The sequence below is a fragment of the Microcebus murinus genome, chromosome X (genome assembly GCF_040939455.1).
Source record: "Microcebus murinus isolate Inina chromosome X, M.murinus_Inina_mat1.0, whole genome shotgun sequence".
Classification (NCBI taxonomy): domain Eukaryota; kingdom Metazoa; phylum Chordata; class Mammalia; order Primates; family Cheirogaleidae; genus Microcebus; species Microcebus murinus.
In genome coordinates, this window is record NC_134136.1 from 18,686,619 (window position 1) to 18,710,841 (window position 24,223).

The 24,223-nt window shown below is 37.9% G+C and overlaps 1 protein-coding gene across 1 annotated transcript; it reads left to right on the plus strand.

Moving 5' to 3' along the window:
• The first annotated feature begins 535 nt into the window (after positions 1 to 535).
• CPXCR1 (CPX chromosome region candidate 1) lies at positions 536 to 8,238 on the plus strand. The gene is made up of 3 exons (XM_012760965.2): positions 536 to 635; positions 3,427 to 3,532; positions 6,729 to 8,238. Exon 3 carries the CDS (start codon positions 6,737 to 6,739, stop codon positions 7,712 to 7,714), a length of 978 nt encoding a protein of 325 aa, XP_012616419.1. The 5' UTR covers positions 536 to 635; positions 3,427 to 3,532; positions 6,729 to 6,736; the 3' UTR covers positions 7,715 to 8,238.
• The last annotated feature ends 15,985 nt before the right edge of the window (positions 8,239 to 24,223 follow it).

The following is a 24,223-nucleotide window of genomic DNA, read 5'->3' on the forward strand; positions in this document are numbered from 1 at the left end:
AAAGGTCAATTAGGTAAAGTAATAAAAAGAATACCAGAAAGTGATGTAAAGACAGAAGTCTATAAAGCAACCTAATAAAATGAAATAGTCATATATTATCTTCATGTAGTGTTGGCAGGTTTAGTAACTAAAAATGCAAGATGCTAAGTTAAATGTAAATTTCATCTTGACAACAATTTTAAGTGTAAATTTGTTCCTAAACATGTTTAATTATATTTAGTACACACTTATACTGAAAAAGTATTGTTTAGAAAAAATTCAAATTTTATTGTATATCTGGTATTTTATATGGCAGGCTTATTTCCACACTCTTTCAATCTTGAGGAGAGAATAGAGTTAGGATTTTATCTGTGATAAGGCAAAAATTATAAATTTATGGATGTTCCCAGCCTTTACCCTTTTCCTGACTTTTTCAGGTTTGCCATTTAAGTTATTCCCTCCTCCCACACTCTGGTGAGGGTTCTGTTTGGTTGCTAGGTTGCCAAGTTCTGTGGACATTATGATGCAGAGTCAAAAGAACTTTGAAATCAGTATAAATGGAGAGGTAGAGGGCAGAGGAAAAGGAGGAGAGCAGGCGAGGCCTAGCGAAGCACATATTACAGAGGGATTTCTACTAATGAGAATGGAGATAAAGGGTGAGTTGAAAATGAAACAGAAAACATAAGGATCTTAATAAGTACTTCTTAGTCTGTGTATCCATTTTATAGTATTTAAGAAATTATTTTTAAATTAGCTTTGCTTGATTGATTTATCATTCATTGATAGAGATGCTATTCTGAGACTTATCCCTCTGGATCAGGGCTTCAATATTCACACGTGGGTTTGTGTGAACATGTCTTAAATAGAGAAGAGTAACAGCTTTTATTTGTCACTAAACATTTTGAGAGATGAAAACATTTTTAAAGTAAAATCAATAAATTTGGAAGGAAGAAGAGATGTTAAATTCCTCCAGATGAAGGAGTTGGAATATAGTTAGGAGTTTCCTTTCATTTGTGAGAACTCAAGGCTCAGAAAGCTTATGTAGTTAAGGCTTTTTCATCTGAGGTAAAATGAAGATGTTTATTGGAGAGTTTGTCAGCAGGGAAAAATGAGACATTCACATAAAAAATGTTTCGACTGAGTTGATGAGTCATTAATTCAATTCAATGTACAATTTTTAAAGTTATGGTGGAAGGAACACACATTCTTTCCAAAGCACATGAACATTGAAGGACACAGTTCAACTAGAACACAAACAAACTCATCTCAATTTGGAGGGTATTTGAATCTGATTTAAAAAGGTTCAAGGTAGCCAGGTTCTTTCTACACTCCATATGTATCTTCCAAATCTCAAACAGGACTTTTTGTGTAAAAATCTGAATCAGAAGAGAATATCTAAAAACACTAACACTGTTATTTAGTGACAGATTTTTAAATATAATTTTTAATAAAATAAATCCAGAGCAAGAGTAAACTAATATTGTGCTTCCTCAGGGCCCCAATTATCAACTCAAAACGTGTTTTACTTTTAGTATTTTAAAAATTGTCATTTAAAAAGCCATCAGGCACATCTATATATATCTTTGTGTAGTACAATTTTGGTTTTCTGTATAATAAACAGTAAAATATTTCAGTGAATTTTGTCAATATTTCTATCTTTATCTATAATGCTCTAAGTGAGTAAATCACACCAAGTAGAATACAAAACAGAAAAGAAGAGCAGACTGTGTCTTTTTAAAAAAAATTTCAGTGTATTATGGGGGTACAAATGTTTAGGTTACATATATTGCCCTTGACCCACTAGAGTCGAAGCTTCAAGCGTGTCCATCCCCTAAACAGTGTGCACCACATCAATTAGGTGTGAATATACCCATCACCCCCACCTGCCGAACACCTGATAGATGTCACCACTATGTGCACATAAGTATTGATCAGTTAATACCACTTTGATGGTGAGTACATGTGTCATTTGTTTTTCCATTCTTGGGATACTTCACTTAGTAGAATGGACTCTAGTTCCATCCAGGATAACACAAGAAGTGCTAGATCACCATTGATTTCTGTGACTGAGTAGAACTCCATGGTATACATATACCACATTTTACTAATCCACTCGTGTACTTATGAGCAATTGGGTTGTTTCTACATCTTCGCAATTGTGAATTTTGCTACTATAAACATTTGAGTGCAGATGTCTTTTTTATAGAATGTCTTTTTTCCCTTTGAGTAGTTGCCCAGTAATAGGATTGCTGGATCAAATGGTAGATCTACATCTCTTTGAGGTATCTCCATATTGCTTTCCACAGAGGTTGTACTAGTTTGTAGCCTCACCAGCATTGTAGGAGTGTTCCTCTCTCTCTGCATCCACACTAACATTTATTGTTTGGGGAATTTTTGATAAAAGCCATTCTCATTGGAGTTAAGTGATATCTCATTGTCGTTTTCATTTGCATTTCCCTAATGATTAGAGATGCTGAGCATTTTCTCATATGTTTGTTGGCCATTAGTCTATTTTCTTTTTAAAAGTTTATGTTCATGTATTTTGCCCACTTTTTAATGGAGTTGTTTGATTTTTTCTTGCTGACTTTCCTGAGTTCTATATAGATTCTAGTTATAGCCCTTTATTGGATGTGTAACATGTGAATATTTTCTCCCATTCTGTAAGTTGTCTGTTGCCCTCATAATAGTTTCCTTATCTGTGCAGAAGCTTTTTGATTTGATCAGGTCCCATTTATTGATTTTTGTTTTTGCTGTGATTGTCTTTGGGGTCTTCTTCATAAATTCTTTGCCTAGGCCAATGTTTATAAGAGTTTTTCCAACATTTTCTTGGATCTGCACCTCTCTCCTCTCACAAAAATCAACTCACGGTGGATAACAGACTTAAACCTAAGGCATGAAACTATGAGAATTCTAGACTATGTTGTTTAAATAAACACACATTTGGCTGAGTTATTTGAAAATCATAAAGTAAGGATGAAGATGTGACTCTTTGCTATTTCCAAACCTAAGTCCAGGCATTAAAGGATAAAGGTTAGAAAGTTTAAGAGGATACCCAGAGCCTTCTTGTGCAATTCCCATGAGTTTATTTTTTAAGTGAGCAATAATAGTCCTAAATGTATAGCTTTGTGATGTAACTACTTTGCAGAGGATGATAAGCTATTAGATATAAAATATAGTCTATTTGTTGACAAACCAATCTTCATATAGTCTAATAGCATTAATATTTGTGATAGACATGAGCATATGCAGAACAGTCACTATATATCTCATGCAAAATGCTACTTCAGATTGTGGAAAGGAACAATGAATCTCATAGTTACCCTGGGATGTGAAAGTCGAATATCCTATCAATAAGCAAAACAGCACAGGTACTTTCCTTGGGGGAAAAAGTTACAGGAGCTGACTATTCTCCATTTGCTTTATGAAAATATCTTGACTTGTTTTCAGGGTGCATCTGACAAGATCTAGATGACCACCTGGAACTTCAGTTCTCACCAAAGTATTGAATCTCAGCCTTACTGAGAAGAAGCCAGTCATATTATCCTCAAATTTTGTGAGATCAATTTGTTTATTTCTGACATTTTTAAAAATGTAGACTGTGTTACATGTTTTACCTTGATTATAACTCTATTGATGCTCAAGTGTCTTGGTAGAGAGCTCCTACAACTGCTAATCTAAAAAAATATAAAACTCAGTAAAGTTTAGCAAGGCCCCACAAATATTCCTGTATAATTTGGGGGGAGTATTAGGACTCTGTAAAAGAGAGGGAAGAAAAATTAGAACATAGAATCAAGAAAAGAGTCTTGATGAATACCTATGTTGAAAAGTTAGAAAGAGCTTTTAAAACCAAGTATAAAAGACATAAATGAGATAAAGATGAAAGAAGCAGAAGGGTAACAAACTATAACATGGTCACATAAGTCAAGGAATGGTACCTGTAAAATTAGGGGGAGATGATAAGTATACACTCTCATGACCTTAGAACAGTACTGGAAAGTGGAAGATATGTAATAAAATCATATTGTGATCACTGCCTTCAAAAAAGAATAAATGTAGGCCAGGCATGGTGGCTCACACCTGTAATCCAGCACTCTGGGAGGCTGAGACAGGAGGATTGTTGGAGCTCAGGAGTTCTAGACCAGCCTGAGCAAGAGGGAGACCCCATCTCTGCTAAAAATAGAAAGAAATTAGCTGGACAACTAAAAATATATAGAAAATATTACCCAGGCATGATGGCACATGCCTGTAGTCCCCGCTACTTGGGAGGCTGAGGCAGAAGGATTGCTTGAGCCCAGGAGTTTGAGGTTGCTGTGAGCTAGGCTGATGCCACTGCCATGGCATTCTAGCCAGGGCAACAGAGGTAGACTCTGACTCAAAAATAAATAAATAAATAAATGTAAAGTCTGTTGAAAATAGTCACACTTGAATTAATATCAAACTTTGGAAAAATAAGTAAAGTTTAAATTGATGGGAAAGAGATCATTAAATAAAAGCTCAGCAGTATTAGAACAGAGAAAGTATGTTGAATTAGTGGAGAAAAGAAAGACAGTGGAGGTGGAGGTTGAGTCAGATTGTGGAGGCTCTCTGGAGACTGCAGTATGAGATGAGGCCCACATCGTTCTCCATCTTTAAATCCAGCTGACCTATGCATAAATTATTCCCATGTTATCTCATAAAAGCTAGCCATGAGAAGTGAAAGGCATGTTAGTTAATTTCTCAAAGTCCTCCAGATTTGTTTTCAGCCCACTTGAATTTGTCTTTCCCCACCATTGTCTTTAGTGAGAAATGGCCCTACCCATCTTCCTACTCTGAAAAAATTTCCCAACTGTAATTGCTCCAAGTCGCCTCACAGAAGAGAATTAGAAGCACAGAGTTCAGAGAATTAGGATACACTGATGGTGATTGAGCATGTAAATGACATAAGGAAAGAAATAGGTGAAAGGAGAGTGTTAAGTGGAGAATTTGGAATTAGGGAAATTCAAGCAAGCATGAGGCGATTACCAGCTTGACTAGTACTGAGGCAGTGAGAATGAAACGAAATGGTAAATTTTGAAGATATTTTAACAAATGGCCTCAGAGTTTGGACTTCATTGATGAGCTTCCTACCTTCTTACCCACCCTGCCTTCCCTTCTCATATAATTTACAATTGCTCCTCTTTGTATGACTATTATTTTTATTTTAAAAAAGCAGATTTATTTATTTATTTATCTTTATTTTTTATTTTAGCATATTATGGGAGTACAAGTGTTAAGTTTATGTATATTGCCCATAAAAAGCAGATTTAAAGCAACAGCATCAGCAACAGAGACAAAATTCCAGAAGAATGGCTTGTTTTTCATACAAATTCAACCATTTAATTTTTACATAGGTCTTAACTCTCAAATATATATATACTTTTAATAACTGCCTTCTATTTTAGTCTCATTTTAAACTCCCAGGTTAGTAATTCAGATCTATTTTACTCAGTGAAAACTCTATTTAGTTCACCTTCCAAAAGGGAATGATCGGGCTTCCTATCCAGAATTGTATGTGCTCTGCTACATAGAATACATTCCAAAAATAGTCAAATGAGAGGTTATGTTATTTTAAGATTATGCAATTTCCATAACTAAGTAATAAGAATATGTATTTAATAGAAGATTTTTTATATTCTCTCAGTTTTTGCAGAGGCAAGCATAGTTGAGGCAGGCCTGCAAGGAGATTAGCTACTTCTCCCCAAGGGGCCAAGTCTCTAAGATAGGGGTCACCACAGAGGATAAGGAAATTGATAGGCAACAGAGAGAAATAAAAGAATACACAGAGACTAAGGTAGAGTTTATAGTTATATATATAAAGAGATCAGATATAACACAGAGGGGGGCACCTAGGGGACTGGTAGATCTCCATAACCTCCAGCAATATGGTTAGATTCATACAGGTTTTTGTAATCACAGACATCAATTACCAGTTGTCAGGGTAACATATTTGCATATCAGGGAATGCAGTTGCTAGGGGATACAGGTAGTGGGTTAGGGTCAAAAGTCCTCTCAAGGGGCTTCTAATCTATCTAGGTGAACAAACAGGTACAAAGTCTTTCAGGGGCTAATTTCTAAAGAGGTAGTAGTTGTCAATTAACAAAGGCAAAACAAAAGAGGTATAGTGACTCTATATATTTCTTTGATTAGTTATGGTGGACTTAAAGGTCGACAGACAGGAGAGAGCAGGAAGCCCATCTCTATAAAACAGGTTGTTTATAACCACCAGGGCGCTTCTCTGGGCAAAGTGCACTCATTGTCTCTGTCTCCCATCCTGTGGACCATGTTTCCCTTGTCTTGTCTTTCAAGACACAGGGAAGCTCACAGATTTTGAGATACTGGGAAGCCTTCCTGGAAAACATCCCTACCGAAGATTTGAGAGATCTCCCATGTTAGCAGCCTCTAATAAGTGAACCATTGAGTTCACACATTCCTTCAGGGCAAAACCCTGCAAACTGCTGTTTCTGTCTTTAACATAGTAATATTGGGTTATACAATAAAATAATGGTCTTATGAGCCACATCTCATTAATTCCTCAATCATATTTTCTTAACAAGTTTTGACTTTTCCCTATTTTATTTTGTGGGTTTATGACTCTGATAAAATATTTATAGTTGTGAAAAAGCACAGGAATAACACGTCCATATGCATTTTCCCAAGAATAAAGAACTGATTTCTTATAAAGTGGAACATTCCTCAATTTAATAAATCTTTTTCTTCTTTCTCACAAATAGAACCCAGGATGACTTCTCCTACTAAAGAAGGAAGTGATCCAGCTGACAATATTCTCAAAAATTCTGAAAATGAGGCTCCAAATGACTGTAATACAGACATAGAGCCTCTATCTGCAGATACCAATATTATCTCTCAGGTGGAAAACAACCCAATAAATAGGGAACCAGACACAACCACCTCCCAGGAGGATGTTCCTCAAGCAGCAGAAAGCAGTGAGCTTGAAACAGAGAAGATTCAAAAAGACACTGAAAAAGAAAATATAAAAGAAGAAGAGTCTTTTCTAATTCAGATCCCCATTCCTAGAAAATGGATCTTTCTTATGTCAGGATCAGATAGAATTAACTATATGAGTATTCCACTAGTAAAAATTAATAAAAACAGTCCCTTAACTGAAAGATCAAGATTCTACTCAGGGAAAGTGGAGATGAAAGCAAGTGATTTCCCTCATAGCACCATAAATTACAAAATTCCTCTCCAACTTTCAATTTCATGGAGAATCCCATTTATTAACAATCATGAGATAAGAAGAATGATTCTCCGTCTGCTCTGTGGGAGACAGTTCTCTCAGTCTACAGGTCGCCCAAATACCACATGGGTAAAGCAAAAATATATAGCATTTCTTCCTCGCCCAAATATCCTCATCCATGATGAGAGAGCAATAATATTTGGAAGGCCTTTGAGGGTGTACTACTACCGTCCCCTAATTGAGAGAATGACATCAGGAAAATTTTACAAATCAACTGACACTAAGGGGAAGGATGGATTTTACATTTTTGTGAGGCCCGTGTTCTATATCCAACGGACCCAAATTCAAAACACATTTACTGGAAAAGCTTTTGAGAATCATTTGAGATCTCACCATGAGATGAGGGTTGTGATCATAAGTACCAACAATGGTTGGAAATACCTGTGTCCCATATGTGGGTGTAGTTTCAACAATTTGGTTGAATTTAGGCAGCATTCCTGCAGCTTTCCTGGGAATTAAATTAAATTGGGGTGAATTCATTTTAAAATGTAACTTCTAAAAATTCATAATTTGACTACCAAAGTGATAAAAAATTGCATGAACATAAATTTTATTAGTATTAGATGAAGTTGCAGAAATAAAATATTTCCCTATTTTAAATTTTATATCCTATTTGAATTTTTATCTCATTTTCTTTTGATTATAAAATATAGTTTTGCAAAAATATAAGTCATCAAGTAGAAATTCACAAATTAATAGAATTTCTCAGTAAGAAACATCTTTGGGGAGAAAGGAAACTTGTGTATTTTTACAAACAGATCAAAATATTCAGTCCTTGATATATATTAAGTCAGCAATTGAACCATGAAAATGTTTGTACTTCCTTAACATCTATTTCTGCAGATAGGAATATTGTTAACAACAGATTCCAAGTTAACAGAATCCTGATAAAGATAGCAAACATATATTGGAGGGCTAGACAAAGTCCTACCAAGTGTTTCCAGAGATTCTGTGAAATTTAATATCTGAAATGTTCATAAATCCAATAAAAATCATTTTAAAAGTATTAAAGGTTGTATTGTATTCTTGTATCTACATAAAAATTCCCATGCTTCAAAAAAAGTGTCAAAGTAGTGTAAATATGGAATATTTGGGTAATTTCGATAATACAAAATAGTAACAAAACTCAGAAAGAAAGTCATTTCATAGAAGTGAAGTGGTTTGAGATACAAGTGAGCAAATATTAAATTGGTAACATACAACTGTAAACTTTGTTTCTTATAGATAGCACCTTCACCATTGTCCACAATCATCACTCACATTTTGCCTTCTCCCTGTACACATTTGTGCAAATGCTCACACACTTAAGGAATTCCCTATTTTGCTACTTGCAACTCAAGTATCAGTCCCTCTTCTCTCCTTTTATCTGCATATTCATAAAGATTAAAGTTAGATTCTATAACTATATCTCATATTTCTATTATATATTATATTTAATATATAAAGAAACATAAATGTAATAAATGCATATGATTATATATCATGTATTCATATATAGTAATATGTTTTATATTATATATGTATTATATGATACAACTTATACTGGATCACCCATTTTGTATGAGCTTTAGGCTAGGATCATTTTATGTGTTAATCTTTGTAATAATCTTAAATTAAGATATTTTATGGTAAAATTAAATATATAGAAACTGTTTCCAGAAAACTGAATGACTTGGCCAGGTCACATAGTTAGTACGTGCTGTTGTCATCATATAAAAATGCAATATAGCTGAATTTTACTTCAATAGAAGGGTTTGTTCATATTATGCCTTATTTAATAATTACATGCATATGAAATAGCATATAGATTTTATATTTAATACATAGATATATTGCATTACAGAAATTCTAAACTCTCATGAAGCAGAGGATATTTAAGCTACATCTACAACATGCTAAATTTATTCATTTGGAAGTAAACTTTATGCTTCCAAGATATAGCTAGTCAGTGTGAGCAATGAATTGGAGTAAAATATTAAGCTGATTAAGACAATTCAAGAAACTAAATCAAATATTTCTTCATTTTAAATATTATATGATATTTGAATTTTTAATCTCATATGCTTTTGAGTATGAAATATAGTTTTGCAAAAATATAACCCATCAAGTAGAAATTCATAAAAATAAAATTTAAAAAATTATTTTTCCACTTTTCCTAACTGGGAATAAAATAAAAATAGCAATTGGCTCTTAAAAAATTAGGTTTTAACATTTTAACATTCCCATCCATGGAATCCATATTTTCTCTGGCAAACCTCCCCAAAATTTAAATGCATAAAAAATAGTTAAATTGGATATTATTTGGATGTTCTCCTTTTTTCAAAAATACAAAGGAATCTATTAAGCTAAAATTTTAGAAACAATAAATGAAAATCAGGATTAAGTAAGAATGGGGAAATCAGAAGAATCTAAATTGAAGAATCCTAGATGCATCCTTCTCTAGCAACCTACTTGAAAGTTTTTCATAACTACCACAGGAGAGGAAATGAACTTTTACCTAAAAAAAAATGGCTGAGTCATCATGCATTCCAATGTTTCTAAAGATAGAGTACTCTATCTTTAAAAATTTACAAACTAACTCAACACATCATAGGTGTACTTATTTTTTCTTGAAGGTAGAGAAAAAAAGCATGTATTTTATTTCTTTATTATTATATTAATAATTTTCAGAAATTCTTCACAGATTGTTAAAAATATAAACACAGGATAATTTCTTTACTTCATTAACACACTGCATTACCATCTGAAATAATAGCTCATATTTAACATAACAAAGACTAGAAAATTATGTACTCATTACACGTTAGAAGAAATAAGCTTCTAGAACTGTGAAGATGGCAGCCTTTTACCATTTTAATTTCCCAAATTTTTACTACTTAGAATTTAAAATTATATTTTATTTCTAAAGTTTACTTTATGATAAAAAAATTTGTTTGCCTCATGTCATTTCAGTATGTCATCAGTGCATTTGATATCTCCTCATAAATTGTGTTTTAGACATATTTAACCAGAACAATTTCAGGTTTATTAAAGAATCAGACTGCCACATACGTGTGCTAATAATTTTTTCTAATTTATACAAGATATTTTAAATTTTAAATTGAAAGCATGAAAATCATTCCAGGAAATCTTCTAAAATTATAATAAAAGTGAATTCTCAAAAATATATTTTATTTTATTCTCACTCTTAATGGACACAGTGTATAATATCATTAGTTTTACATAGAGACAATCTTGGATAATTCCTTTTAATGAATTTGTCCACGAGTCCAAATCAGAACAGGGACAAGTAATTGAAGAGAAGGAAAGTGATTTATTCCTTTGCTGGCAAAGGGAACAAAAACACAGACTATCATCCCCAAATCCAATTTTCCTCCCCCATAAGCAAAAATACAGAGCTTTCTCAGGTTCAGAGTGTTGTTGTCAATTACTGTTGATGGTTCTGTTCCTTTCATCTCCAGAATCTGTTTGGACACCTCTATCAGTCTGGAGCCAGGTGGAGCTGCCCAGGATCTCCTGGGACTGCCTCCTGATCCTCCATATCTCCTGCAATACAGAGAACAAAGAAAACACTCCCCTGGTCCACCCAGCCGCCAGCCTTGGGCAGGGAAGATGATTTCAATGAGAGACAGAATACACATTTTCTTTTTCTTTCTTTCAGGCCATCCTCTCTATTACATATTCCTCACTTTCAATTTTATTTCCTTCCATATCTGTGGGAGGAGGAGTATTGTATTCACTGAGTTACTTCCTGCTGAATCCTGGTGGTGGTATAGATGGAAGGTTTATATTTGTCTAATACAGGGTTGGATTAGAATACTTGCCCTGAACGAGGTCTACAGAACCATCTGCAAGACAAAAGCAGCAGAAAAGGTTGTATCCTGGAGAAACCCACACTGTGGAGTTGTTTTTCTATCCTATCCAGGGGTCCTAAAAGTTTTTAAACAGGGGGCCAGTACACTGTCCCTCAGACCGTTGGAGGGCAGTTGAAGAGTGTGGCGCACATTCCACACATGTGCACTGTGGGCCTGGGATGAGTCGGCTGCTAAGCAGGACAGGCAGTGGTGGCAAAATCACCCGGCGGGCCGTATAAATGTCCGGAGTTTGAGGATCTATAGTATAGACAACAAATAATTAGAGAAAGATTAGGGGGGGAAAGACTACCAACAATTTCATTTTTCTTTTATTTTAAACAGATACTTTAGGTCTCCTAAAGGCTGGCCTTTCCATTGGGGTTTTGGGTCCTCTTCCTCTATAGGACGCCTCTTTACCTTGGTATGATTGGCCCAAGGTTTTATTCCTGACAATTTTGATGATGTGTGAGTTGTTGGAAGCACTTCATGGGGACTCTTCCCCTTCTCTGCCAGTTGTTGTTTGGGTCCATGTTCTTTTCAGACTTTAAGCAGCACCTGATCTCCTGATTTAAAAGGGTGGAGGGGTGCTTCCAGCTGAGGTGAGGACCTAAAGAGGGCAAACGAATAAGCCAATACTATAGTGATTAGTATTGGCTTATTTGTTTAACATATTGTTTTACCTTGTTTCCCTCACTTATAATTATGTCACTATATTTACCTAGGGGTGCTAGGAAGGGTCTCCCATAAACTATTTTGCAGGGGCTTAACTTAAGCCTGCTTCTAGGGATGACCCCAATCCAGAGCAGTGCAAGCAGCAGCGCCCTATCTAACATAGGTGGGTTTCGTGCATTAATTTTTCTATAATTTTCTTTAAAGTTTGATTCATTTTTTGTTTTTTCTGTAGATTGAGGTCTCCAGGATGCATGTAATTTCCATTCAACATGCAGGCTTTACTTACTTGCTGAGTTATTTCCAAGATAAAGGCAAGTCCATTATCACTCTGTATGGAGGAAGGGAGCCCATATCTTGGAATAAGTTCCTTCAGAAGAATCCGGGTAACTTCAGATGCCTCTCTATCTGGGTGGGATAGGCCTCTACCTGCCCTGAAAAAGTATCCACTAATACAAGCAAATATATACAGTTTCCAGTTGTTTTAGGCATCTGAATAAAATCAATTTGTCAATCATCAAAATGGTGGGACCCCACATGTTGGGTTGAGTCCCTTGTGCAGCAGGTCACTTTCCTGGTTTTGGATTATTTCTAGAACACAGAGGGTAATTCTCAGTTATTTGTTGTACAGTTACTGGCAAATGAAGTCCTTTTAAATGATGTCCCACTAAGTCCACTAAGGCATCATGCCCATAATGTGTGCATTCATATAGATGTCTCATAAGGGGCTAGACCAATGCTTCTGGTAGAAGAATAAGTCTGTGGGAATTCTGCCTTCACTTAGCTGTGTCGTCCCAAGTGTCAAAACCCCAATCTTTAGCTCCTTTTTCATCCTCCTCAGTGTACTGTGCTTTATATTGATCTAAATCCAAGTAACAGATCACTTTTAGCAGCCTTTTCAGAGGCCCTGTCAATAGCTTGATTCCCTTTTGTGACATAAGTGTCCTTTTTCTGATGATCAGGACAGGGCATAATGGCCACTTGCTTGGGCTCAGCCACAGCCTGTATTAGGGCCATTATTTCAGTAGTGTACTTAATGTCCTTATTTTCTGCTGTTAGGTGTCCCATTTCCTTCCAAATAGCACCATGAGCATGTATAATCATAAAAGCATATTTAGAGTACATATAAATATCTACCTTTTTCCCCAGGATAGTTGGAGAGCTCTGGTTAAAGCAATCAGCTCAGCGTTTTTGGACTGAAGTCCCACGTGGCAATGCTATTGCTTCCAGCACCCATTGTTCTGAGACCACCACATAACAGCTCTTTGTTGTCCATTGTCCATAATGCTGTTCCTGTCTTTGACAAGGTCCCAATTTGGCTCTGGCATCAGCTGATCAGACAGATCCAACCTGCTAGAAGAGACATCTTCCAGAATCTCTAAACAGTCATGCTGCAGAGGTGTGTTCTCTTCAGCTGGTAAGAGGGTGACAGGATTAAGAGTAGACACAGTTTTTAATTTAACATTGGGATTATCCAAAAGGATGGCCTGGTATTTCCCCAGCCTTCCTGCAGTCAGCCACAATCCCCTTCTAATAAAGTCAGAACATGGTTGGGTGCATGTACTACAACAGATTGTCCTAACGTGAATTGTTCAGCCTCTTGCAACAGGTGACAAGTGGTTGCCACTGCTTGGAGGCAAGGAAGCCATTCTCTCACAGTATTATCCAGCTGCTTTGACAAATATGCCACTGGCTGTGGGATGTTTTCCAGCAGCTGCACCAGAACTCCAAGATCCATTCTTTGTTTTTCACGAGCATATAGTTTAAATTATTTCTGCAAGTCAGGCAACCCCAAAGCGGGGACAGTCATAAGAATCTGTTTCAGTCTCTCAAAGGCATTTTGGCAGTCTATGGTCCAGATCAGGGACTCTGTATCTGCCCCTTTAAGGGCCTTGTACAAGGGGTTTGCTATTAGTTCAAAGTTTGGGATCCAGGCACGACAGAACCCTGGCATTCCTAGGAATCCACACAATTGCCTTTTATTTCTAGGCATTTTGAGATTCAGGATGACTTGTTTTGGTCTGACATTAAGCTGCAGGTTCTTTGCTAATATGAAATCCCAAATAAGTAACCAATTGTTTGCAAATTTATGCCTTCCTCAGTGACAACTTATAGCCACATGAGACTAGATGGTTTAGCGTAGCCACTTTATTTGCAAAGCAATCATCATGGTCAGGGATGGCTATAAGTAAATCACCTACATACTGCAACAAGATTCTTTGATTCAATTACAAACTGCAAGTCTCTTCCTAAGCTCTCACTAAACAGGGTAGGCAAGCTCTTAAACCTCTGAGGCAAGGCAATCCAACAGAACTGTGATGTCATCCTTGCCTCAGGATCCTGCCATTCAAATGCAAAGAAGAGTTGCGTATCCTTTTCCAAAGGAAACCAAAAGAAAGCATCTTTTATTTTTTTCTTTTTTTTTCTTTTATTTCTTTATTTTTTATTTCAGCATATTATGGGGGTACAGATTTTAAGGTTTCAATAAATGCCCATTACCCCCCTCCCGCCACAAGTCTGAGTCTCCAGCATGACCATCCCCCAGATGGTGCACATCTCACTCATTATATATGTATATACCCGCCCCCCACCCCCCTCCCACCTGCCCAATACCCTATTACTGTAGTACCTATGTGTCCACTTAGGTGCTGCTCAGTTAATACCAATTGGCTGGTGAGTATATGTGGTGCTTGTTTTTCCATTCTTGGGAAACTTCACTTAATAGTATGGGTTCCAGCTCTAACCAGGAAAATATAAGATGTGAGAAAGCATCCTTTAAATCCAGTACTGAATACCATTCATAGTCACCCAGTAAAGTTGTCAAAAGAGTATATGGGTTTGGCACCATAGAATGTATGTCTTGTACAATATCATTAATAGCCCATAGATCCAGCATGAATCTGTACTCATTTGTGTGGGGCTTCTTGATGGGCAAAATTGGTGTATTATGGGGGGGGGGCAGACAGGGATTACTTAGTCTATGCTCTAGAAATCTATTAAATGTAAGGTGGATTCCTTCCAACACTTCCTTTTTAAGAGGATATTGTTTTCTACAAGGGTATGGGGCCCCTTATTTTAACAAAATGGTAACTGGCATGGCTGTTATTGCCCATCCTGGGGTCCCATCAGCCCATACTGCCTTACTCACTTTTTCATAGACCTGGGAGGGGCAAGAATGGTATTTGCCTCTTCTCCTTTTTCTTCCCCCTCAGTTTCCATAAGTAATCATTGTGATTGGAGAGCATGCTCTGGTGAGACCTATAGACGAAGTTGTTGCTTCTCTGGAGAAAAGGTTATTTGAGCATTTTACTTGCATCCCAGCCCAGAAGTGGTATTGGACTGTCTGACATGTATAAGAAGCTGTGCCTTAGCTTTTGTTCTCCCAGTTGGCATTCGAGAGTTTGGAGCATAGGTCATTGTTGGGTTTGACCAGTCACCTCACCTGCCACCACCATGTCTTTGCTAAGGTAAGTTACTTTAGAGTTTATGGCAGAAAAGTTAGCACCTGTGTTGAGTAAAAAGTACACTAATTGGGTCCCCACTTTCAATTTTTACCTGGGTCTCCTTTGGGGATTTCGGATTGGAGTCCTTAGTGAGGCATGGGGCCCTGGGTCCCCTCATTCATCATCTGAAGCCTGGGCTCAAAAGATCATTTGCTCCCCTGGGATTTTTAATGCTATCTGGAGCCTTTTTGCAACTTTGGACAGTGATTTTTCCAATTTCCTTTCTCTTTTTCAGAAAGCACACTGATTGTGATTCACCCTGGGGTGGACTTTTCTGCCCTTTAGTTTTGACAATTTCAAAGGAGCCTCGTATAATGCAACTAACAAAATGCACATGGGTTTCTGTTTCTGTTCTTCCCTGGCATTGCATACTTTGAAGGTGATGTCAACCAACTGGAAGGGATTCATGCCAATTGCTCCTTCCACCTGCTATAGCTTTCTCCTTATAACTAGAGTGCTCTGTCCTATAAAATTCATATTAACCATGTACATGTTTTCAGGGGCTTCTGGATCCGCATCTGTATATTTCCGATACACCTATTCCGATAGATGTGTTCCAAAAATTCAGAGGGATCCTCATTATTTTTTTGCTGTAACTCTGGTATCTTATTTAGATTCCTCTGTCTAGGCACTCCCCTCTGAATGTCTGCCAGCATGCACTTTCAGTACTGATTAATTCTCACCTTGCCAGCGTCAGTGTTAGGATCCTCACAATGGAGACTCTGTGCTTCCTCCTTGGTCCTATCCATTACTAGTCTATGCTCATCTACAGTAAGTAATATATTCAACAAGGTCTGAACATCCGCCCAAGTTTCACTGTGTGTTGTAAAGATGGTTGTGAACAACTCCATCATTTTCTGGGGGTTCCTTTCTATAAGTTGGATTTGAGTTCTTCCAATTTAATAAATCCAAGGTGGAAAATGGAGTGTACATCCAATAATACCCTGCTGGCTGTCCTTGCACGTTCAAGCCTACTATGGGGTACTTGCCTCAATGAAAATTGCCCTGCCCCAGCACTGGACACTCCCTGGCTAAGTTGAGTACCATGCCTGGTCTTGGAAGGGGATACTTTTTCAATTCTCAAGTCATAACCTGGCAGGGGTAGGACTGAGGAATCAGTTCCAGCTTTGCTCTCCCCGACCATAAGCCCTCCCACCAGCATGGTGGGTACAGGGGAGCTGATGGTATGGGAGGGGGCTCAGAGAATTTGGATTGTAAGAGTTTATAAGGTCTAATCTAGCTAATTCCTCCTTGATTTTATCATCCAGGTCCTGGCTACCTTACCTGACCATGGGTGGAAATTTCCTTTGCACCATTAACTTTTTCCCAGGCCTTTCAATCTCCTTATCATGTAATTGGATGAAAGACTGTGCCTACGGGACCTTGTCTCATTTATGTGATCTCTAATCTATAATTAGAGATCTCTAGATCTATAATTCTAGCTCTGAGATAATTAAATAATTTAGGGTTCTATTCAATGGCCACCTCTCCTCATACTCCAACACATATGTTGGCCAAGCAATATTACAACAATACATCATTCTTTCTTTAGTCGTAAACCTGTTGCTATAAATTAACCATTCAGTGAAAAATTTTCCCAAGGGACTTTTGGATGGAACAGAAACGGAGCCTCCCATGTTGCACAATCAAACACAGACACTACAAGGCAATATGCCAAGTCTGTCGAACAAATGCGAATCTGAAGGGGACAGACATCAACCTCAAAAGGCCCTGCTATAGGGCCAAAAGGTTCAAGACCCTTCTGAAATGGTGGTATAGTTCCCCCATTCCCTGGGAACCATAAACAAGCTCAGTTCAAACAAGGCCCTCCTAGTTCCACAAGACTCCATGATTTCCCACCCCAAATCGGCACCTTCAAAAGTCCTCCAAATGAGTGGGATCAAGGATCATAGGGTGCGCTCCAGAGATCTTATTCAAAACAAACAGCCAAAGCTGTTAAAATGTTTCCTGATCTATTTCCTTCTGTCCAAAAAAGTTAAAGCTAGTTAGAACTGCGTCTAATTCAGGGGAGAAAGATGGGTCATTCCCCAGAGCTAATTGAACTCCAGCAGGTGCTGGGAATTTTCCCACTCTCTCAGCCAAAAAAGGTGAGAATCCTGCCCACAGCTTGACCTGGGGATGCTCCCTGCCTCTGAAAAATCCTCTTCTCTTCCAGCAGTTACAAGGTGTCTCTCCACCAGGAAGTCGTTGAGGCAGCCCACCCAGGGGCAGCTTACCAAAAGTTTCCAGCACTTGTCCAAAGGCTGAATCAGAAGAACGAGGACAATTAGTTGAAGAGAAGGAATGTGATTTATTCCTTGTCCAGGAAAAGGAGGAAAAATGCAGACTATCTTCCCCAAATCCAAATTTTCCTCCTTGTGCTGGCAAAGGAGTAAATCACTTTCCTTGTCTTCAAATACTTGTCCTCATTCTTCTGATTTGGCCTCGTGGACAAGTGCGAAGCTTTTGGTAGCAAAAGTGATGAGAGAGAAGGTGTCTCTGATATGTGATTTTGAATTTATTCTTGCATCAGGGTTTGGGGATAAAAGCCTAAAGCTGTGGATTTACACACTAAAAATTCAGTACCACAGTCATTCATATAGAGTAAAACAGACTTAAATTCTAAACAGACTTTTGTTATTCAGTGTTCAAGTAGAAATATATTAATATATTAAAACAAAATGAAGTTTCTCAGCAGTTATTTGCTCAATTGTCAATTTGAAATAAAAAGTAATCATTTAATTACTTAATCAAATCATTATGTTGAAATCACCCCATAAATTTTACTACAAAGTTTGAATAGTATAATGCTAGCAACTGATATATAAAAAAATTGTGGCCGGGCGTGGTGGCTCACGCCTGTAATCCTAGCACTCTGGGAGGCCGAGGCAGGCGGATTGCTCGAGGTCAGGCGTTCGAAACCAGCCTGAGTGAGACCCCGTCTCTACTAAAAATAGAAAGAAATTAATTGGCCAACTAAAAATATATAGAAAAAAAATTAGCCGGGCATGGTGGTGCATGCCTGTAGTCCCAGCTACTCTGGAGGCTGAGGCAGTAGGATCGCTTGAGCCCAGGAGATTGAGGTTGCTGTGAGCTAGGCTGACACCATGGCACTCACTCTAGCCTGGGCAACAAAGTGAGACTCTGTCTCAAAAAAAAAAAAAAAATTTGTGAAACTTTGATTTTTCAAAGAGCAAAACTTGGGTAGCAAGTTTTATAATTTTCTCCATCTAATACCCAGCTAAAAAAATAGAGTACTGTGCACTAATGTAAAGATTAGGATTATCTATGGATTTGATAAAGGGTTATCAATTGCTCTTGTTCTTGTTGTATTCTGATTATTGAGGTTGAGTTAAAGAAAATGGGATATTAGCCTAAGCATGGTTTATAAATGTGTAAATCTCAAACTTTTCTAAGACTCACTATAGTTCATGCTGGCTAATAGGTGGGTGGTTAGGGAAAATTTCCTGTGTTGCCTCTACATATCTTAGGAGAAACAGAGCTTTTGTTCCTAACTATCTTTTCACAGATATTTGTGAATTTGCTGCCTTCTGGTCACTTATAGTAGAGTCCCTCTCTAGTAATTACTCTAAATCAAGGGAGCTTCCACTTTCAAGGTTATGTCTGTTCCCAGGGCCAGTCCACATCCAATTACTGACCAATGAAAGGATACAAAAACTTGGCCCCTTGCCTCATTTCAGGACATCTCTGTCATGCTATCTTAGTTCCAGAACTTCCCTGAAATTGTCTGAAATCTTTTAACTGCTTTATGTTCAAACTTTGCCTCTAAGTAATCCTGCATCCCTCACTCTCTCACAGGTGTTGTCATCAGTGGCATTCCCCATACCCCAAAGCATTCTGAACATAAATCTCTATTTCAGAGATTGTTTTCCTTGTGAACCTGATATAAGATAGTTTGTAACAAAGAAAACAGACAAGAACATTAACAGAGACAGAAAGAGATAATATGATCTAATGTCAAAATCATTAGCTTGGATGTGATTCAGAAGCATAGATAGGTGTTTTAATAAGAGTAAACCTGTGTTGCATGAAGCATCAGAGGGAAATGGATAATCACTAAGTTTAAAAGCCATAGCTACAAGGTAAAAGTTATTTGGAAGGCTAGCCCAGGCTTATCTAGATGTCACTAAAGGGGATTTCAGACAGAGCACTTTATTCTTATTGCATATCTAATAGTACTTCCTTTACACTTGGAACACATTCAAAAAATCACATGTTACAGATTTGGATAGATAAACACAACAGCACAGCTTTCATAATTATACTACATTAGAACAACTGGGGTCTTAAGGAATATATATCAGATTAACTTGAAAGAGAAACAACAGCCAGTTCTCCTTCACAAATGCCCCCTCTCACAAATCTCCATTGTCTATATTCCCTATTCATATTAGGTATAATTTTTTTTTGTGAAGACTCCTTTAGCAATTCAAAATTCACAAGTGATATTATTCATTAATTTTCTTCTCACTCATATTTTTTTTTCTTTTGTATGCTGTCTCTTCTTTCCAAAAAACAGATACAAATAAAGGAGAACCTTGAAAATCCTTCAACTTTGTGGGAGGAAGGGCAGCTATAAATTGAGGATTCAACCTCCCAAACATAGACATGCAATCTTAATTTACTTAATGTTCAAACCTAAGATCTAGAAGGAAAAAAAAATCAGCTTTACAGTGTCCCTGCTACAAGCATAACACTATTAGCCACTTTAAGAATAATATTTTCCAAATTAAAGTGAATTCTATTAGCCACCCATAATATTTACCATATCCAAGTAACCTTTGTATTATTTACATAATTTTTTATTTAATTTGACTCATTGTACACTTATAATATCATTTAAAATGGACATGAGTGGAAAAGAAAGGAGACACAGACATGAGAATTAGGCAGGGAAATGGCCTCAGAAGAAAAAGTTGCACTCACAGTTGAAAAGTAGTGACTAGCAACTTCAGGGATGGCAATATAATTGGCTCTTGACCTGCTGAGCTAAGTTTATGGGGGCTAAGATCAACGGACAGCAGGAAAAGAATAGAAACATGGAAACCTAGATGGCCCTATAATATACTGCAACTATAGAAAAAAAGGGAACTGCAGTTTGAGGGGTAAAATTTTGCCAAAAGATAGATGCATGCATTTACAGAGGGGAAGGGTTTGTGTATCTACAACAGATAGATTCCTATAAGTGTATTATAGGGATGTTTTAGTTAGGATAAAGCTATAATTAAATAAGTACTATAGACTGTATGAAATGGAAGGATGTGAGGAAGATATGTAAGGGTTGAGGTTGAGAGATGGAGAGCTTGTAGCAATTATAGGTGTGTGGACTAAGATCAATGCCACCTTAGGAAAAAAAATTGGACTGAGGAAGGAATGTAGTACACAGATTGAGGCCTAGAATAATGTATTGAGAGAATTAAAGAAAAGAAGGTTAATATGAGAACAAAGGAATATGTTAGACTTTTTAAAAATGTTAAGTAATTTGTGGGAATTGAAGGAAAATTAAAGATGGGAGTGCTAAGATAGAGAAGATGAGGAATATAGACACTGGGAGAAGATCCTAAAATTCAGATTTTAGGATCTGATTTTAGGATCAGATTTTCAGAAACAAAATGGGTTTCTGACAGAGAATTACAGTGGGAGAGAAGTAATTTCAGGAGGATAATAGCCTCCTTAACAGGATCTATCAATCGTCTTATTAAAACTGAACAGTTATATGAGCTGTCATAATATTCAGTAAGTAAAATCCATGCATCAGTTTACCACTTAAGTAATCAGATGTTCCAACAAAGGTATTGGTACTACCTAGAGCCCAATAACATCTATGAACTGAGAATTATAGGAAGTAGTCTGTGGGTTCAGTGGGTTTACAAGGTAATTGGGAAGATAAAACTTGCATATATAAAGCAGAGATCAGATTAAAATGGTGGACTAGAAGCAGCCCACGAACATGCTGCTCTGAAGGAAAGGGGTGTAAATTGCAGGCAAATGCCTACCTATGGATAGTTCTTTTCAGAAGAAATGTGAAATCACAGAGAAGTGATGTGGAACACTGAGAGTGAAGGAGACGGTGACAGGGCATTACATTCGACATGATCAAATGGATCTGTGGGGGCCCTCTACACACAGGGAAGATTAGCAAGATACAGTTCTGGGGCACTGAGCTCACCTCACAGGCACTGTGATTGGGTTGTGAGAGGGCTCCATCCACCACCATAGGACTCTGGCTGGACAGATTGCAGAGCTGTCTGGAGTCTGTGCAGTGTTACTGCACCAGAGAATAGGTGCAATAAGGATCTGATGGCACCCAATCTCAGGTTTCTGCAGCTGATGACATCCTGAGCTCTCAGGTGCCCAGTGCCAGGTCTGCACAGGACTCAGATTTGCAGTAGTAGACTACACATCACACCACTGGGCTGGGGAGGGAGCAGACTGAGAGGACATTCCTCTGAGCTGTACTCTGTGACTGAAGCCAAGTAGACCTCCCCTCCAGCACAGTGGGATCAGAGCAGAGGAGTTGCCTTGGGTGCTACAGGCTGCAACCTGGGAAGTTTTGGGCTACTGCTTTAGTGGGACCAAGGAGATGGGGAGAACTTCAAAGTCCCTACTCCACTGGAACTGACCCCCATCTGCATGACTTGGCGTCCGTAAGCATGAGCCTGTGGAACAGCTTGCCACTTGTGTGGACCTGCCTATGCCCCCCAGGTAAGAACAGCCCATTGCTCACACAGCCCTGCTTCTAGCTCTGAGGCCCTGCGGAGAAGACCTCCTGGCTCTTCCACAGCCCCAGCTTTGACACTCTTGTGCAGGAGCCTGAGGCACCACCACTGTGGCACCAGAGCAACCCCCAATATTCCAGTACTGTACCTGGACCCCAAGACCGCATTCCTGAGTCCCCACCACTGCTACAAGACCAGCAGAAATGGCCCAAGATCCAAAGCCCAACCAGAAACCACTCAGATTCAAGCTGTCCTTACTCCTGGATGCAGTTCAAGTAAAAGCCCACAGCCCAGGAACTGACTCTCCATGACTTGGCATCTGTATCCATGAGCCTGTGGAACAGCCTGCCACTTGCGTGGACCTGCCTATGCCCCCAAGTAAGAATAGCCCACTGCTCACACAGCCAGTGCCTAGATAGCCTCACCCAGCTGCAACTATCATATCTGTGGGGACATCCTGGGCAGAGCAATCACAATAAGGCCAGCCTCCATGGAGAGGGTCCCACCCAGCCGCAATTCAAACTTCCTATTATGATCTGGAGAACAACCCAGCACCCTGCAGAAAGATCATCTAGCACAGGCTTGAACTGTGGCAATCACAAGTGAATAGGAAAAATCTGAACATCTGCAGGAGAGTTTCCAGCAAACAACAGGTGCCCTGCAAATCTATTAGCCCAGGGTCAAGAGAAGAGGACTCAGCTGAGAAAAAAACAGCAAAAGAACCCTGGCATAATGAAAAACCAAACCAATTCAGTATCCCCCAGGGGATCACAATGGCACTTCAATAGAGGACTCTGACCACAAGGAAATTGCTGATGTGAAAGATGAAATTCAGAACATAGATGGCAAATAAGATGAATGGAATTGAAGAGAAAGTTAAAAACCAACAAAAAGAAGCCAAAAATATTTCAGAAAATTAATGAAAAAGTCACCAAATAGCTAGACAACATAAAAGGGATATAATATTAATAGAACTTAAAGAAATGAAAGAGTCATTTAGGAAATTTCAAAACACAGCAGAAAGTTTTAACAAAAGACAAAGGCAAGGAGAAGAAATAATCTCAGCTTGAAGACAAGGCTCTCAAGTTAACCAACTCATTTAAAGAGGTAGAGAAGAGAATAGCATAGCCTGAGCTATCACTGAGATAGATATGGTATTAAGCAAATTAACATACAAATTATAGGATCCCTGAAGGAGAAGAAGAAAAACCTAAAAGCATGGAAAATCTATTTGAGAGAATTATTGCAGAAATTTTCCCTGGTAATGCCGGAGAACCAGACATCCAGATATCAGGTGACCATCAAACAATGTGAAGATTCATAGCAAATAGGACACCTCCAAGATGAATAGTCACCTACCTGGACAAAGTCAAAATGAAGAAGAAAATTTTACAAGCATCAAGATAAGAGCAACAACTAATCTACAAAGGAAAACCCATCAGACAAACTGCTGTCTTCACTGCGGAGACTTTACAAGCCAGAATATTGAATCTTGAATATTCTTAAACAGAACAATAGCCAGCGTCGAGTTTTGTACCTGGCAAAACTGAGTTTCACAATAGATGAAGAAATTAAGTCTTTTCCAGAAAAGCAAACACTGTGGGAATTTATGACCAGAGCTCCCTGCAGGAAATACTCAGGACTGTACTGTATACAACTTAGCACAATAAGTACATGCCAGTGAAAAATTACACAAAAAAGCTACAGCCCACAACTCATATAAAACAATAGCATAAGAGGAAAAACAGTGCAATAAGGTACAACCCAACATGATGAACACTAACAGCATCCCACATATCAATTTTACCACTTAATAGTTTGAATGTTCCACTCAAAACATATAAGTTGGCTGAATGGATGAAAAAACACAACCAAAGTATCTGCTGTATCCACAACACACATCTAACCCACAAGGACACCCACAGATCAATGTGAAAAGATGAGAAAAATATAGTACGCAAACACAAACCCAAGAGAGCATGTGTAGCCATTCTCATACCAGATAATATTGACTTTAAATCAACAATAGTAAAGAAAGACAAAGACGTCATTATACAATGGTAAAGGAAGCAATTCAACAAGAAGACATAACAACCCTAAATATATATGCACCTATTACAGGTCATCCGTGATATGTAAAGTAAATTCTACTATTACTAAGCAAGAAAATAAATAGTAGAATCATAGTTGCCAGGGACTTCA

Excerpts from the sequence above, each read along its gene's own strand:
- CPXCR1 (XM_012760965.2), top strand. The coding sequence starts at position 6,737 with ATGACTTCTCCTACTAAAGAAGGAAGTGATCCAGCTGACAATATTCTC.